The 19,148-nt window shown below is 41.2% G+C and overlaps 1 protein-coding gene across 3 annotated transcripts in view; it reads left to right on the forward strand.

The window, feature by feature from the left end:
- LOC135211212 (TBC1 domain family member 1-like) overlaps positions 1-19,148 on the forward strand; it is a 307,524-nt gene that overhangs the window by 250,416 nt on the left and 37,960 nt on the right. For all 3 annotated transcript variants that reach the window (XM_064244447.1, XM_064244445.1, XM_064244446.1), the window contains exon 23: positions 6,319-6,488. In XM_064244447.1, coding sequence (XP_064100517.1) covers positions 6,319-6,488 — 170 coding nt within the window. The remainder of the gene's footprint in view (positions 1-6,318; positions 6,489-19,148) is intronic.

The raw sequence follows: 19,148 nt of genomic DNA on the forward strand, positions 1-19,148 counted from the left end.
ATCAAGGAGAAACCAGGAAAGAATCCTAGGGTCCCTTCAGTTTGCTTCGGTAACAGATATCCTCCTGAAAGCAAGGCTAAAAGATATAAATCGAGTTTGGCGATCGAGAGCAAACACCAAATCTCGAGACAAATTGTCAGTAATTCCACAGATCCTTCGCAATCAACTCCGTCCATGGTCAAAAGTAAAGAACTTAGCCAAGCAGGTACCCCTTCAATATCCCCTTCCAGTGTTAACCATTCACACGGATGCCTCCCTGTCCGGGTGGGGGGGATATTCTCAGTTCAAACAGGTTCAGGGGACTTGGTCAGTTCAATTTCGCCAGCTCCACATAAACGTTCTGGAAGCAATGGCAGTATTTCTTACCTTGAAGAGACTGCTTCCCCCGAAAAAGTCTCATCTAAGGCTAGTTTTGGACAGTGCAGTGGTAGTTCATTGCATCAACAGAGGAGGGTCCAAATCCAAGCATGTGAACCATGTCATGATAGCCATCTTTGCCCTAGCAAACAAACACAAATGGCATCTGTCCGCCACTCACCTGGCGGGGGTAAGAAATGTATAGCAGACGCTTTGTCCCGGTCAGTTCCTCTGGAATCAGAATGGTCCCTAGACGACGGGTCATTCCAGTGGATATGCCGGAGAGTCCCAGGTCTCCAAGTAGATCTCTTCGCCTCACAAGCGAACCACAAGCTCCCTTGCTATGTGGCCCCCAACCTGGACCCTCTGGCTTATGCCACGGACGCCCTGTCGTTAGATTGGGATCAGTGGAGAAAAATTTATGTTTTTCCTCCAGTGAATCTTCTCTTGAAAGTCTTAAGCAAGCTGAGGACTTTCAAAGGAATAGTAGCTCTGATTGCACCGGACTGGCCCAAGAGCAACTGGTATCCTCTTCTTCTGGAATTGGGTCTCCGACCTCAACGGATTCCCAATCCCAAGCTGTCACAATCAGTACAAATGAGGACTGTGTTCGCTTCCTCAGGAATTCTTCAGACCCTAACTTTATGGACTTCATGAAGTTTGCGGCTAATAAAGATGCTAATATTGATCCACAAAATATTCTCTTCCTAGAATCAGATAAGAGAGAGTCAACCATTAGACAATATGACTCAGCTGTTAAAAAATTAGCATCTTTCCTGAAAGAATCAAACACTACAACCATGACAGTTAATCTAGCTATATCCTTTTTCAGATCCTTGTTTGAAAAAGGTTTAGCAGCTAGCACTATTACTACTCATAAATCGGCTTTGAAGAAGATCTTTCAGTTAGGTTTTCAGATAGATCTGACTGAATCTTATTTCACGTCTATTCCTAAAGCCTGTGCTAGACTTAGACCTTCTCAAAGGCCTACTGCAGTTTCATGGTTCTTAAATGATGTCCTCAAACTAGCTTCAGATACTGACAACTCGTCTTGTACATTCATAATGCTTCTTAGAAAGACATTATTCTTATTAAGCCTAGCTTCAGGAGCTAGAATTTCAGAACTGTCGGCTCTATCCAGAGATGCGGGTCATGTGGAATTCCTCCCCTCAGGAGAAGTTCTGCTTGCTCCGGATCGTAGCTTTTTAGCTAAAAATGAGGATCCTCTTGCAAGAAGGTGGGCCCCTTGGAAAGTCATCCCACTTCCCCAAGATCCTTCTCTCTGCCCAGTATCAACTTTAAGAGCCTTTCTATCTCGTACATCCTCAAGATCCTCAGGTTCTCTCTTCATGAGAGAAAAAGGTGGTACTTTGTCAGTAAATAAAAGGTATTAGACAACAAATCCTTTACTTCATTAAGCAAGCCAATCCTGATTCATTCCCAAAAGCACATGATATCAGGGGAGTAGCCACCTCAATTAATTACTTTCAACATATGAACTTTGAGGATCTTAAAAAGTATACTGGATGGAAATCCCCGACAGTCTTTAAACGTCATTATCTAAAGTCCTTGGAATCTTTAAAATTTTCAGCAGTAGCAGCGGGAAACATTGTTTCTCCTGATACTGTTTAGTAGTCGTAGTACAGATCCAGGTCTCCTTTCTACCTACCTCATCCAACATGCCTCACCCTATCGCCATGCTACTCGGATATCCTAGCCTTAGCCGCTGAATCATACTAGTGGATTGTCCCTTATTTTTTTGCTAGGGACATCCACACTTGTACTGATAATGTACTTCAGTGTACCTACCCTTATTTTTATGCTAGGGTAGGACACAATGTGTTTGTATATTTTGTAAATAATTTTCTAAGTAAATCTAATTTGTTAATATTACACTGCATTATTATATTTTACTATGTTTATTGTAATTTTAAGTACTTTACATTACTAACGTTCTTTTATGTTACTATTTAGAATAAGTTAGGTTAAGTACTTAGTTTGTATGCTGTAATTGATTTACTTATATTATATCCCTCGTTTTACAACTGCTTTTCATTGTCCTTTGTCCTTTTTTCCCATCTTGTCTGTTTCTCTGGTACTCTTTCATAGGCCGACACGAGCTGAGCCCAGAAAAGGGATTTTGACGAAGGAAAAATCTATTTCTGGGTGATTGGCTCGTGTCGCCCTATGAAACCCACCCTGTATTGTTTACCCCCCCCCATGCAGGACAAGATGTTTTTAGATTAAGGATGTCCGCTAGGGGCGCTGCTGTCCGTGGCGTCCTCTAGTAGTAGTAGTAGCGGCTGCATCGCCCGTTGGTATCAGCTCTCTCTTGTGGGGATTCTGATTGGAAGTTCTAATTGGTGAATGTCTCGTGGTAGTGTTCCCACTCGCCCCTATCACCATACCGACACTTCTTTTTAAGAGTGAGCGAGTCAGTTTTACTGACATTTTCTTAATTTTGTTTTTCTCTGGTAATTTTAGATTAATTTTACCTAGAAAGTATGATATTAAGGATCCTTTCATAGGGCGACACGAGCCAATCACCCAGAAATAGATTTTTCCTTCGTCAAAATCCCTTTTTTGCCTGCACAAGTCGGCGCTTGTTATATTTTATTATTATGATCCTTAGCTATTTTTAGAAGCGCAAATTGTTTTGAAGAACTTATCACGCTATTTAGAAGTTTTATCTAAAGAAATATTCCACAATTATTGTTATTAATAAAAGATAATCCTTTCAGATAAAGGTGTCTGCAATAGCCTACTAGGCAGTAGCCTACAATCTGCATCGATTCAGTGAGATTATGTTAGCTAGACTATAGAGGATATTGTCTGTAGTCTATAACCTGGGATTGTATGTCCTTAAGGGGGCCGGCCAGAACCCTTATGTATGGGGGTATACGGCAAAAAATGCAAAGTCATGAAAAAATTCATGGAGCTTCATATGGCAATGGAGAATACGCATACGAAATATTTTGTCAAAATTCCTCTTACTTTTGTAGTTACAGGGTAATTAGTAAATGTAACTCAATAAGGCAAAAACATTGATCTGTACAAGAAAATGTAATATTTCTTTTGTTATCGTACATTTTGATAATTATTGTCAAAGAAATTGTGAGCAATGGAATCTGTAGCGATTCCATGAGTCGCAGAAGGGAAGTCAGCCTAACCACCTTTCAGTGTGAGCGCAAACCTCATGAAATGTACACGTTCGAGTTTCACCTCTGACATTCGCTTGCTTTTACATATGTTATCTTTGTTTCAGCAAGAATATCATCATGCCAATGAGGAAAAGACAAGCAAAACATCTCACTAACATACAGACGAAGACAATTCGCTCTAACATGATTACAGAATATCATAATACAGTGGTCCCCCCATATTCGCGGGGGATGCGTACCAGACCCCCCCGCGAATAGTTAGAATCCGCGAATGTTTGGAACCCCTATAAAAACGCTAAAAACAGCCTATTTTGTTAGTTAAAACTTAAGAAAAATCACAAAAAATTTTCATACTTGGTTTTTTTAATAGTTTTATCACAAAAAGTGCATTTTATGATGAAATTGATAACAAAAACCAGGAATTTGTGGATATTTCTCATAGAAAAATACCGCGAATGCACAAATTTTCCGCGAATAATGCAGGGAAACGTTCCCGAGAGAAATCCGCGAATGTGTGAGTCCGCGAATCCGGAGAACGCGAATACGGGGGGTTCACTGTATATGCGATATTAACGTAGTTAGTGAAGAGTGAGAGGGAGGGATGCGTAGTAAGGAGCACCCCCCTTTTGCCTGACGCATACATCGCACTGTGCCCCAGGCTATGATCTTTGAGCGAAGGGATCTTCATTTTTTATAAATAACATAGTTTTGGTTTATTAATACCCAAAAAGGAATATGAAATTCATAATGATCATGATTTATTAACATTGTCTTTGTGAAAAGAGTACACTTTTAGTTTCACCTCTGCCATTCTCTTGCTTTTACGTTTATTTATCTTTGTTTCGGCAAGAATTTCATCATGCCAAAGAGGAAAATACAAGGAAAACATCTCACTAACATACAGAAGAAGAAAATTCGCTGCAATAAGCCGAGTTAGTGAAGGAGAGAGAGAGGGAGTTGCGTAGGAAGGAATGCCCTGTCTTGCCTGATGCAGTGCCCCAGGCTACAGTATATGAGCAAAGGGATCATCATTTATGATTAAATAATGATAAATAACATAGTTTTGGTTTATTAATACCTCCCAAAAAATATACATTCATAATAATCATTATTTATTAAAAAAAAACTTTTAGAAAAAAAACTCTTCATTTGATTGGAGGTCTACATCAGGTCTATATATGGTAGTAATCCCATGTGTTAATATTAAATATCAAGGGAGGAGATAGAATTTGAAAAATGGTTATTTTCGGGACAGATCATCCTAGCGTCACAAAACTGAAGGTCAGAAGCAGAAATCATATGTGGTTTGATATCCGAAGTCACCTTATTAAGTGGTATGAATGTCAATCTGTTCACTAATTATTATAACTTTTATTGTTTTTTTTATAACTATTCTCTATATTATTACTGTTATTACCATTATTATGATTACTATCTTTTATACTACATCAGCAACTGTGTGAATATTGCTGGATATTCATTTTTGTCATGCTATCTCATGTATGTAAATTGTGCATGTAACTGTCTGTACTTTGTATGCAGTACTCCATCTATAGGACTTGAGCTTAAAATAAAATTTATTATTATTATTATTGGGGGGGAGTCTATCACAGTCCTCCAATTCAACTGGGTGGTATTTATAGTGTGGTGTTCTGGTGTACATCACTTTTCTTACTTCAGGCAGTCCCCGGCTTATGACGGGTTTGGCTTACGACATTCTAAGGTTACAACGCTTTTCAGTTATATTAATCAGAAATTATTTCCTGCTTTACGATGCATGTTCCAGGGTTATGGCACTTACATTGCCTCTCTGACAAGAAAAATTACTCTAAAAGTGCAAAATAATCAATATTTGAAGGTTTTTTTTTATGAAAAATGCAATAGAAATGCTGCTTACATAGTTTTTAATACACCCAAAGCATTAAAAGTAAGGTTTCTTAGGTTTTTTGACGATTTTCTGGCTTACAGCGATTTTCCGGCTTACGACATAGTCTCAAGGATGGAACCTGTTGTAAGTCATTGACTGCCTGTATGTGTGCTGTTTGTAGGAGCACACTCTTCTGCATGAGGCCTGGAGCTACTTCACCCTCTAGTTTTTCCAGATTCCTTTTCAGGGATCTTGGGATCGTGCCTAGTGTTCCCATGACTATGGATACAATTCCCACTGGCATATCCTATATCCTTCTTATTTCTATTTTCAGGTCTTGATTCTTATCCAAATTTTCCCTTTCTTTCTCTTAAACTTTGGTGTCCCACGGTATTGCACTTATCACCCTACCTGTTCTGATTCCATTATTATTTCATTATTGTTTGAGCTCTAACAAATAGCAAAGTTTAAAAGTAATTTGTGTTTTTCCGAACATACAAACCTGAAGGTCTTTACATTTATGGCCCACCTCAGCCACTTTTCATTCTGATAGCTGGATCAAAACGCATAGTGGAATGCAGACCGATGAGTGGGCGGGGCTTCCCCCTACATTTGACAGCCGTTCCAATTTGCATGTGCAAGCTAAATCTTATGTTAAGACCTTCAGGTTAGTGTTAGGAAAAATACAAATTACTATACAAATCTGCTATTTTTTATAGTAAAAGATTTGCTGTAGAGAAATATAATGTTGAAAATTACTCTGTAAATTAGGAATGCATGCAGGTATTATTTGCAGGGCTTTTCAAGATGTTGTTTTAAGAAAAATTGAGCTCCGTCATTGAAAAGTTTTTGGAACAAACATGTGACCTGTTAGTGCTATCAGTTAATGTTTGATACTGAATATAAATCTGATACTGAGCCTTATTGTTGCAGATCTTCTCTTCATGGAGGGAATGGAAGCAGTATTTCGTGTAGCACTTGTCCTCTTGAGAACACACGAAGAAGCCTTGCTAGCATGTGACTCATTTGAGCAAATTATGGATTATATGAAGACTTCTATGCCCAACATTCATCTAGAACAACAGGGTCATATCATTTCCCAGGTAAAACTCAGTTTTGTCAATTTTCCCAAGCCATGACAGATGCATTTATAATTATGGTTTGTTAACCCTCTTACGCCGATTGGACGTATTATACGTCGAGATAAATTGTCTGTCGGGTGCCGATTGGACGTATCGTACGTCGACATAGAAAAGTTTGTTTAAAAATTCGTGGAAAAATACTTATAGGCCTACCAGGCGAAAACTTTGGAATCGCGCCTTGGGGGATGCTGGGAGCTCACGGATCAAGGCGTTGTTTTGTTTGCAATCGTTACGCAGGCGCGCAAGTACGAATTTCTTTCTTATCGCACTAAAAAGTATCAGTGACACATCTCAGAAATTATTTTGTCATATTTACATAATTTTTGCACCATTTTAAATTAGCCGTTACATGGAGTATTGCATATGAATATGTGCTCAATTTTGTGTAGAATACAACAAAAAAATACTCATGATTGTAGCTTTTATCAGTTTTGAAATATTTTCATATAAATAACGATAAGTGCCAAAATTTCAACCTTCGGTCAACTTTGACTACCGAAATGGTAGAAAAACGCAATTGTAAGCTAAAACTGATATATTCTAGTAATATTCAATCATTTACCTTCATTTTGAAACAAATTGGACGTCTCTAGCACAATATTTCAATTTATGGTGAATTTATGAAAAAAACTTTTTCCTTACGTCCGCGCGATAACTCTTCCGATAAATTTTTTCATGCGATTGTCATAATGTTTGCACCATTTTAAAATTAGCTGTTACATAAAGTTTTATAAATGGAAATATGCGCAGTTTCATGCACAGTACAACTAAAAACAACCCATGGTTGTAGCTTTTATCAGTTTTGAAATATTTTCATATAAATAATGATTAAGTGCCAAAATTTCAACCTTTGGTCAACTTTGACTCTACCGAAATGGTCGAAAAACGCAATTGTAAGCTAAAACTCTTATATTCTAGTAATATTCAATCATTTAACTTCATTTTGCAACAAATTGGAAGTCTTTAGCACAATATTTCGGTTTATGGTGAATTTATGAAAAAAAAAAACATTTTCCTTACGTCCGTGCGGTAACTCTTCCGAAAAAAATCAGAAATTTTGTCATCCGATTGTCGTAATGTTTGCACCATTTTAAATTAGCCGTTACATAAAGTTTTATATATGAAAATGTGCGCAATTTCACGTAGAATACATAAAAAAATGATTGAAGGTTGTAGCTTTTCTTATTTTCAAAATATTTGCATATAAATCACGATAAATAGAAAAAAAACCATGTTCGGTCAACTTTGACTTGAACGAAATGGTAAAAAACGCAATTGTAAGCTAAAAATCTTAGTCTAGTAATATTCAGTCTTTTATCTTCATTTTGAAACAAATTTGAAGTCTCTAGCACAATATTTAGATTTATGTGAATTTAAAAAAAAAACTTTCCTTCCCTTCGCGCGCGGATTCTCCGCCATAAATCTCCGAAATGCGTACTTTGCATTCTCGTAATATTTGCTCCGTTTCATATTAGGCATTTCATAGAGTTTTATATATGAAAATGTGTGCAATTTCATGTAGAGTACAACAAAAAGTAATTGAAGGTTGTAGCTTTTCTCATTTTCAAAATATTTGCATATAAAAAAATATAAACAAATTTGACATTCGGTCAACTTTAACTCGTCCAAAATGGTTGAAAACTGCAATTGTTAGCTAAATCTCTTACACTATAGTAATATTCAATCACTTATCTTCATTTTGAAACAAATTTGAAGTCTCTAGAACAATATTTAGGTTTATGGTGAATTTTTCAAAAAAAAAAATTTTTTACTTCCGCGTGTTACGAATTCATGCATCATATTGTGATAATATTTTCTCTGTGTTGCTTTGATCGTTTTACAATGTGTTATATACCAAAATGATTGCAATTTAGTGTACAATACAACAACAAAAAATTAATTAGTTTGCTTTAACCGTTTAGCTCACAGCGCGATTTGAATACAATTATATATGAAATTTTGTTTTTGCGCTATCATATATTGCATTATTTATATATGATAATGATTTTTTTTCATTTCTGATGGTTGCATACTAAACTTCAGGCATTGACAAAAAAGGAGCCAAAAATGAACTCTTTATCTTGAAAACTTAGTGCGCTGTGATTATTTGAAAAAAAATAATTTTTCCGCTTCTGTGCTCACTCCGAGACCCCCCGGCATACGGGGGAGAGTTTTTATTATACCCCTTCGGCGTAAGAGGGTTAATATCTAGTCATTTCATACTAAAGCATTGCTTTCTTATATTGGTTAAATTCTTTTTGGAACACTTTACCTAAGTTTTGGTTCTCATAAAGTCATTAGTACTTTGATATAGCTACTTTTGTGCAACTGCTTAAATCCCAGGTTTGTGCGACCTAGGCATGTGCAGTAGGACTTTTCTTCGTTCAAGATCCATTTATAGGAGTAACTTTGTTTCACAAAGAGTAAGGGTGTTTGAAGAAAAGGAATTTACATAGTTTTATTTAAATATTTTTTATTGTAAACAAATTGTTTATTTTTTGAAACTTGTATTCAACCATGGGGTTGAAATTTGTGTGTAAGTAGAGAGTGAAATTAAAGTTGGGTGTTTCATCTCTGGCCCTTTTAAAATATAGTATGGATGGAGTGGTAGATGTTAGCTAATTTATAGTTCAAATCTTTCTTGTTGAGTGCGATCATACAGGCAATATTTGCAAATAAAAGAATGTTACATGTCAACAACACAACCAAAATTGTGGTGTGGGAGTAAATGGAAATGATTAAGATGGAACAGTGAATGGTGGTAGGTTTGAAGTGGTAAACATTTACTACGTACAAGGATTCAGTAGTTTTGTAAATCTTACAGATGGAAAAACAATGGCAGAGGTGAATTTTAAATACACAAAGCAGGAAGAATGGCAAGACCTCAACAGAAGTTGTGGAATAGATATAGCGTTTATGAAAATAAATTTTATTTAAGTAACATAATTCATTAATTACACAGCAAAGAGTTTCACTTGCCTGGCAAATAACTTTTAAAATTCGCTGGTCACGCTAGTTTTTTGTTTTTTGTTAGGTAACAATGACTCTGTCCACTTTCGGGGAAAGAGAGGAACAACTTGGCAAAGAGCCCAGTTCATTCCTGTTGACTGATGGCTATACAGGTGGCCCGCAGTTAGCGGCACAATCACTTAGCGTCGAATCGGTTTTACGGCTGTCATAAAAAATGTTAATTAAAAAATAATGAGTACATACATTTTTAGAAAAGCAGTTCAGACCATAAAGGTTGTGCAAATGATATTAAAAATTTTTATTGAGAGTTATTACATAGGTATTATGGTAAACTTTGTGCCCATGAGCTGTTCTATATGCCGCCGTGTGCCACTCTTCTGAAAATATCAAGTTAAAAAAGTGCAAATTTAGCAATCAATATGTTGATTTATAAGTGTTCATGCTTTTGTGTTTAAAATTTGTATGAAAATGTATTATGCATAGGGTATTTTTATTTTTGTGCATAAATATAATACAAAGGCAGCTTTTGAAACTGCCCCCCACATTATCAAAGAGGATGTTTTTTCATATTCGTTCTTGTCCGCCGCTGCCTGCCACTCTTCCGAAAATATCAATTTAAAAAAGTGCAAATTTAGCGATTGATGTGTCGATTTTTTAAATGCTCATACTTTTACGTTTAAAATGTGTTTGAAAAATATATATTGCATATAGGGGTATTTTTATTTTTGTACATAAATATGATACAGATTAAGGCAGTTTGTGTAACTGCCCTCTGCATTATCAGAGGATGTTTTTTCGTGTTCATTCTTGTCCTCCGCTGTTCCGAAAAATGCATTTACAAAGACTTCACGTGATTATATTTTATTAATTTGGGAGCTAATTATAACTCATTTTGTTAGTGAAACTTCAGCTTTTTATCATAAGTTTTCATGCTTTTATGTTTAAAATGTGTATGAAAAATGTATTACAGGTTATTTTTTTTTCCTTTTTGTACATAAATATGATACAGTGGCAGTATGCATGTCCATTTGAAGTCATTGTAACAGCACTTCATACGATGAAGAGAATAGGTTTTTCAGTTGCGCCCAAATAATAAAGTTTTAACTTATATCATTGAATCACGTTTTTATAACAAATTATATTTACAATTGTTGCATGAATCTATTCTAAAAGACAAAACTCGCATATACATTCGATTTTGCAACACTGCAATTTTGTACATGGAACTTACCCAGCAGATATAAACTTAGCTATAGACTCCGTCGTCCCCGACAGAAATCCGAATTTCGCGGCACATGCTGCAGGTAGGTCAGGTGATCTACCGCCCCTGCCGTTGGGTGGCAGGAATAGGAACGATTACCGTTCTAGAACCAGATTTTCTCTGTCGCGGTAGTGTCAACATACGTTGTTGCTACCTCCTGACTTGATTTTCGTTTTTTCATCGCCATCGACCTTCTGGGCTGTCTTTTGCAGGGAAGTACTGGGTCTTTGGTTTGGCATACGCTTTTATTAACTTTTGAATGAATTTGGCTTCGAAATTTCGAAGAATATATTACGTGAAACTACCGAATTTTTCGGTAGACACTCATATATTTTGCAATAAGGGAAATATTGATATTTTTTTTATTTTCACTAATACGTGTATAAGTGTTAAAACTTGATGAAGGAAATATAAGATCTAACTTCCTACTTTAGGAAGTCAGAAAGCATATAACTAGATACGCTTCCTTTAGAAGCTTTAAGAGCTCTCGTACTAACGAGCAGTTAGAGTATTGACAATTCTAGTAGTTGTTGCATCCTCATCACCTTCTTACTCCACAGAATCTACAAATTCATATGTGCAAATTTGAAGATAAATGGATGGAGCTCAAAAGGTGAGCTCTAAAAAGGTAAGAAGTGAATATAGTGTTCCCAGTGCAGTGGAGGGTGCGTCTGACCGGCTCCGTAGCGCTTCCAGGCCTAGACCTCTTCCAAACTCCCAGACCCAGTGGAGGAGGAAAGTCGACAGCCGCAGGAAGGTTAGGGAGAACCCCCACCGGTCAGGCGTCCCCTCGGCAGGTTCTGTAGAACGTCCCAGACTGCCAAGGATAGCCATTGATAAGGCATCCTTAAAAAAGTGCGTCTCTTCATCTTACATCCGAAAAGACGAAGAATGTATGTTTGGAGTTTCGACGATCTAGCGCGTTCTCTGAAAACTAAGAGAACACTGAGCAAGAGCCAGCCGCTGCCAGGCAGGAAGCCGCGTTCCAGCAAGCTAGCGTGAGCTACGTTCCAATAGCCAGCAGCGAGGCGCGTTCCAGCTAACAGACTAGCGCGAGCCGCGTTTTCCCTACCTAACCAAACGCGAAAGCCGCGTTCTAGAAAATTTTTCTTGGCGCAAGGCACCTTCAAAGAGACGAAGCGCCAGCCTGGCGCAAATTGCGCCAGAAAAACAGACGGCTAGAGCAAGGAGCCTTATAGTAGAGTGGCAATCAGAACGATCCTTCCATTGAACGTTTCCGGGCAAGAGGCTCTTTCTAAAAGGGGTCTAGTAGGCGCTCGGAACTGTCAGGGCGCACGGGACCTTCCACGCAAGCGGAACGTTCCAGGAGCGAGTCTCCTTTCTAGCGTGTGGAACATTCCAGGCGCGCGGAACATTCCAGGCGCTAGGTGCAACGAGCCAGGCGCCAGAATATTCCTAATCTTCTTATGAGAGAGAGGTCAGTCGCGAGGCTCCTCTTTGAGTTTTTAACTTGAGCAACTTTCCCCTGGCAAAGGTGCAAGATGTCGCACAGGCGGCCGTCGCTTTTGCCACAAGGATTCTGATACTAAGAGAAGCCATTTTTTTCATTATTCAGAGGACTCTCTCCTTCATTCATGCTCTTCCCTCGTTATGAAGAGGCAAGAGCTTTGGAAGTTTTCTTATAAGAATCTCATCGATGTTTGGGTATGATGGCGGATAGGAAATATCTACTTCCTTCCGTAAACCCTACAGATGAACAGGAATTCTGTCTCTTCCACGATTTATGAGGAAATCACGAAGATTTAAAGAGTTCCTGGATTAACTTCCTTCCTTAAGGAGATATATATACTCTTTCTATCGTTCTATTAACGAAAAGAACGAAGATAGTAAAAAATTTTCCTTTCTCTATCTGCCTCGGCAGGGAAAGAAGGTAGTAGAGTATCTGCTGTATGAGAATACGATACGGCAAATCATAAGCACATACCGTGATTACTTCTTTGCTGAGCAACTCAATTACCAGTATCCTTCCAGGAATTTCCTAGGAAGGACTACGCTTAAAGGGATTGTTAAGACAACACCTACTTAGCTTCTAGATTTATCGAAGTCTTGTTTCTCTTAGATATGCATTATAAGAACTTCCTGAAGTTCGATAATAATTTTATAAGATTCCTTTATTAAATGGAGTAGCTGGCAACTCTGGAAGAGTAAGGCCAGTCGGCTAACGAGACTGCTATCGCTTAGACACCAACGCAGTATCATGTAGGTGTCGGTCATGAGTGGTTGGTTACATGTCTCTCTCCTGCGGGATGGAATGACTAACCGTGTCTCTCCCCTACAATCGTGGTTTTAGCCTCGGATTGAGGGGATAGTTAAGCAAACATAAATAAAATATTGTCTGCCTTTTGCTAAGAAGCTTTCAATAAGAAAGATATTACAACATTTCAATGCTGTTTACCGTAGGTAACATTTTTAAAGGATTCTAACGCAGCGGAACTCTATATTGTATAATGCTCTCATGCTTACGAAAGCATGGCTTATTAGAGTACATGCTTAGTGAGAAGATGAATGTAGTAGAGAATTCACTTTAAGACTACGGTATGGTCAAGTCTTATGCACATACCGAGGTTAACTACAGAATTCCTAGTATCCTTACAAAGGTTTCCTAGATTAATGCTGTTTACCACAATGTGACAGTATTATAAAGGATTCTAATACGGCAGAGCGCGATATATAATTCTCTCATCCTTTCGAGAAACGCACACAACCTTTTTAGAATCGGATATTGCTCAAGAGAAGTTGGGTGAGTCAGATGGGAAACATTCTCTTAGTGGCAGAAGTTGTTTCCCTGAATGGACTATACTACGTATATAAAAGTTTTTTTCCCACTAAGAACGGAATTAACATGTGAAGGATGTCGGGTACCATAAAGGCATAGATGTTATGGCACATAACCTAAAAAGAACTAGAAGGAAGCGCCAGCCTGGCGCAAATTGCGCCAGCCGCGCCAGAAGCACCATCCAAGATATTTTCTCGTTTTAGCGAGTTATTAACCTAAGAGTCCAGTAGCCTCTCGGACAGCAGGCTCGGTAACGGCAAGATTCGTTCCTGATTTCGTTACCCATTTAATCGAAAAGGGGTCGCTTACAAGGAATGATGAAATGATTTATTTTAATCACTTAGGCCAATTCCCAAGGGAGACTCTCATATCGCAAAGAGCATCGAGAATCTCTTTTTTCGCCCCTGTTCGCGTTAACAAAAGAGAACCTATTTGGGAACAGCCACGGAACGTAACGATCCTTAAGAGGTTCGATGCAAGATTTTGCATGTCCGTGAGAACCTTCTCGATCGAAGATAATAACTGTTAATGTATGTCTAACATTTATTGAAAAGAGTTGTGAGAACCTGCGGAAAGTCTTCTTCATAGATCTCTTTGTAAGGTAGAAGACGAACAGGCTTCCTTTAGACTGCTTCTTTTTCCTCGAACCAAGAGAGGTAGCAATATAAGACATCTTTAAATTTAAAGAAGGGGAATAAACTTTAGTCTTTTTTCCCCTAGTTATAAATTCTTAACAGATATTAAGATAAATGGGCATCAAAGGAAGAGAGGATGTATGCCTCATTTTGGCCTTAGAGAGGTTGGATTCACAGAAGTCACGTTCTTCTCACAGCATGTTTCGTAAGGCTTTTCCAAGAGTATCTGGATATTCTATCAGAATCTATTATAAATAGACCTATAAAACCTCTCCACTCTGAGTCTGTCCGCGTGCAGACTGACCAGAAGTGGACATGAATGAGAGGTTTTTTCAAGGTAAATGACAATAGTCATGGCTAAGACATAGAATTGCTGCAGATCGTGCTAGATGGAATGAGGAAACTGTCCTCTTCCGATACCTCTGTGAACCACATAGTGAGGTTTTTTCTTCACTTTCAGAGGGAAGAATCACCTATGTATATATCTGCTATCAAAGAATGCAGTAAAAGGCTATACTCTGTCTCTACAAGGGGAATTAGAGATAACAGAGGATTAAGATCTTCGGGATCTTATACGATACTGCAATACGACAAGAGTAGGATATCATGTACTTCGAATGGGATCTTTTCTGGGCTCAGCTCGTGTCGGCCTATGAAAGGATCCTTAATATCATTCTTTCTAGGTAAAATTAATCTAAAATTACCAGAGAAAAACAAAATTAAGAAAATGTCAGTAAAACTGACTCGCTCACTCTTAAAAAGAAGTGTCGGTATGGTAATAGGGGCGAGTGGGAACACTACCACGAGACATTCACCAATTAGACCTTCCAATCAGAATCCCCACAAGAGAGAGCTGATACCAACGGGCGATGCAGCCGCTACTACTCCTACTAGAGGACGCCACAGACAGCAGCGCCCCTAGCGGTCATCCTTAATATTTAGCGCTAGCGTACAGACGCATTTTTCTCTGTGCTGTGCCTTTTACGGGATTTATTATCTTCTTCGAGATGGAACGTTCTGCAATTGCAACGGCTAAGTTAGGTGCCCCATAAGTAATGTTTTACTATAATTTTGTCTTCCGGGAACCAGTATTTTCCTTCTAATAGGTCATATACGGTTTCCCGGTTGTCTCGTGGCGGCGCCATGCTGCCTTGTTAAGAATTCCCGGTCTTCCATACTGGGACTTCTTATACTTATGGGCTTACCCTTTACGTTCATCGTTTTTACATCGAGTTTTAGCTAGATTAGCCCCCTTACCATTTCTCTTAGTTTGGTATTTAGGGCTATTATTATTATTCCAGCCCAGCATCCCGGCTCTTGCTCTTCATCGGCTTTCGCTGGCTCCGAGTAGGCTTCTGTTCCTCGGAACAGTTTGCCTCCTCCTGGGCTTCTTTTTTTTTTCTCTACTAAAAGTGTCTTTTCCATCTTTACGATGTAATTTTATTATATTTTAGGGTGTTAGGCTAGCCTAGGTGCATGTTCTATGTATTGGTACAGCCTGGTTTCCCACCGTGGCCCTCCCACGGTTTGGGCGCTTGCCGCGGCTTAGGCCACTTGCGGTCACGTGTTCCTTCGCACCTTACCCTTCCCCTTCCCTCCCTACCAGGTATAGGGAGGTGCTGGGGGACCCCTTGGTTGTTATGACAACCTCAGTTGCCCTCCTCCCTTCCTCTCTGAGGTGGCCAGGGGTTCCTCCCAGCAGGGGGTATAGGGCGACCACTCATTGGGTACCGTGTCTCCGAGCGGGTAGTTGTTGAGACGGGGAGGAGTAGGCCAACCCCCCCCCTCTCTCTCTCCCGCCGTGTTACGCCGAGACCCTCCCCCCCTTCCCCAGTTGCTCAGCCACCTTCCCTTTCTATAACAAGAACGGAGCCTTCCGTCGCAGCCGGGGGGGGTGGGGCACCTTTGGTTATAGATTGCTGGCTCCCCGCCGCAGGGGCGGGCGGGGTGGTCACTACTAGTGGTCGGTTGCTTGCCTACTATATCCTTATATCTCTCCCCGCTACCGAAGGGAGCTTGCTTCTTACCCGGGCACTCTTCTAGTAGACGGGTGGAGGAAGGTTTGATATTGTTATTTTAAGGATATACCCTAATTTTACGATGATTTGTTTAATTTATTATTCATATGCTTACCATCCCCGCCATTTTTCGTCGTGGTTTCCTTTTACCACTACTCCTGGTTGGATTCTATCTTTTGTCCCCGCCGTCAGCGGAGCATAGCCTAGGACAACCAACCAACCTTGTTACCACACGTTTTATGGCGGGGCTCTGGTTTAATCTAACTTTCTCGCTCCGGCACCAGCGGAGCAACTGTTAGACTGTAAGTGTTCTCCTGATACTCATGTATTTTTCCACTTACAGGCTACCAACTGTCAGGTCCCGGCGTGCAACGCGACGTTGTACGACCCCTGCGGCCACGATGAGTGCAGGTCTCACGCTCCTTGTGCCACGTCTTTCAATGATATGATCGTCTGGCACCCTGAAAGCCTGCGCCATCTGCTACGACCTAGTCAGTCAGCTGGTGGAGGGGGTAAGTCGATTATAGGCTTCTTTATCACTTACTAACAACTCTTAGACATAAGTTTGTTAACCCCGTTCCGCCATTGGAAGCTCATCTCGCCCTTTCTTCCAGGCTACTAGTGTGAGGGAGGTCGCCCTTTGCTACCCTGAAAGCTGTGGGTGGGCGGCTTCGGGAAGAACGCCGCCAAAGGCCAGCCGTACATCCTCGACAAGAAGCTGGCCGTCCAGATCTTCCCGGCGGGCAAGTCTACAGGGTACGTTGACCCCTTGTCCGCAGCCCCTCTCATAGCCTCCATCCAGCAAGATCTCCAGCAATCTTTCGGGGTCGTAGCTTCTTCCTCAGGAGTCGGTCCCGGACGTCGCTGCCCTGGACCTAAACATCGAGCCGATGGCGGTTGGAGTAGAGGATTTGTTGGTTGAGGTAGGTGTGTCGGGCGCCCAAGGTCTTTCCTTGGGTGTTCCTGGATCTTCTCCTGTCCCTTCTTCGAGCGCCTCTTTCCAAGGCTTTGTGGGATCTGAGATCCCTACCCGTGCTCCCGCTCTCTCTGTACCTCCTAAGGTGAAGGGACAGAGAGAACCGAAGACTCTATCTAAGACGACTTCTAAGAAGTCGTCTTCGTCTTCTTCGGCTAGGAAGTCTTCGACTTCTTACGCTGACGCGGTGAAGGCCAAGCCGAGCTCTTCTTACTCGAAGAGCTCTAGAAGCAAGGCTTCTAAGGAGAAGGCTCGCGCTCCCGCCGAGCCAGTACCTTCTCCTGCCTCCACCGCATCCACTCCGGCAACGCCGGTGGGAGGAGCGGGACCCAGCACCTTTGATCCCACTGCTTTCTCAGCAGTGGTGATGCAACAGGTGGGTGAGATGGTTGGTTCACAAGTCTCCGCCCTGGGGACTAAATTTGAGCAGATGTTTGCACAACTGTCAAGCACTCTGTCTCAATCAGGCCAATCCATCCAGGATCTCTCTAACAGGGTTAGAGAGAATGAGGACCGAGTGGCGGGGCTCTCTCAGGTCCCTCTTCCAGTCTCCCCAGTGCCAAGTGCTGGTATTTTCCAGCTCCCGCCATACGACTCTCTGCCAGCTTTCTCTATGGAGAACCCTTGGAGAGTAGTCGCCTACGCTCCATTTAAGGATGGGATGATCTCTATCCCGGAGTGTGGAACTCGAAGGATTGAGGACTTCGAGTTTTATCCTCCGGGTCTGGCGCAGCCTTTCATCGGCTATGCTAGGCTGACTGTAGCGGCTCTTACTAGGGAAGACAAGATAAGATCTCTAGGGAAGATGTTCTCTACAGTAGGGATCATGCCCAACGGGAATGGGTTCACTGCCTTGAGGACTGGGAGTGCACAAACACTAAGCTCCAAGCCTATAAGAGTCCTTTCACTATTTTTGCGACGGAAGAAGAGGCTTCTCTTCCGTTCGCCACGAAAATAGTAGAGAGGACTCTTCAGGCAGTCCTCAAGGATGAGCCCATGCCACAGCTAAGGGAGGCGGAGTCTACTTCTCCGCTCTTCCCAGCTTTTGGAGAATTGTGGGAGAACTTGCCAGCCACATTCACGCTTGGCAAGCTCAAACCGGACTGCGCCATGGACCAGTTCGGCGAGAAGCTTCCAAGACTGCCTGATTCCTTGATTCAGGCGGAGTTTGACGCGCGAACTAGGTTTGGCAGGTCCCTCAATTCTCTAATAATAACCGAAATGGCTGCTCTTTCTTATGCTACAGAACCGCTGTTTAAGATCTTGGCCAAATCCCAGCTTCAGACGGTTCAGACAGATGCTTTCGACTTCTTCCAAGCTAGGAGGAATTGCCGAAAGCACGTTCTGCAGGAGTGCACTATTAGGCACGAGCCTAATAGACTCCTGGCTTCTAGCATGTGGGGAGCGGATCTCTTCCCAGAATCCGCTGTAAATGAAGTGCACCACGAGGCTGCTAGGCTCAACCAGAGCCTTAGAGCTAGGTGGGGAATTTCATCTAAGAGGAAGCAAGAATCCGCCCCCACTGCTGGTAAGAAACCAAAGAAGTCTGGTAAAAGGTTCCAGCCTTACCAGAAACACCAGCAACAGCAGCAATTTGTTCAGGCCGTCCCGGTTACCCAACAGGGACAACCTGGTGGTTCGAAACAGAACCAGCCCATCCTCCTGCTGTCTCCTCAAAAAAACACAACCGTCGACCCCTCCTATGCACTCTCGCCGGCCTTCAACCCTACGTATGAAGGTCAGGGCTACACTCCCTTTAACAAGCAGCCGAGAGGTAGGGCGAGAGGCTACTTTCGCCAGCGTGGCGCAGGACGGGCGACAAGGAGCAGGCAGTTCAGAGGAGGGCGTGGTGGTCAAACCCGGCCCATCAACAATGAGGCTCCCCAGGTAGGAGGGAGGCTGTTCCTCTTCCGTCACAGGTGGTGTTCAGCAATTGGGCACAGAGCATAGTGTCCAAAGGATTG

Source organism: Macrobrachium nipponense, chromosome 4, assembly GCF_015104395.2.
Source record: "Macrobrachium nipponense isolate FS-2020 chromosome 4, ASM1510439v2, whole genome shotgun sequence".
NCBI classification, from domain to species: Eukaryota; Metazoa; Arthropoda; class Malacostraca; order Decapoda; family Palaemonidae; genus Macrobrachium; species Macrobrachium nipponense.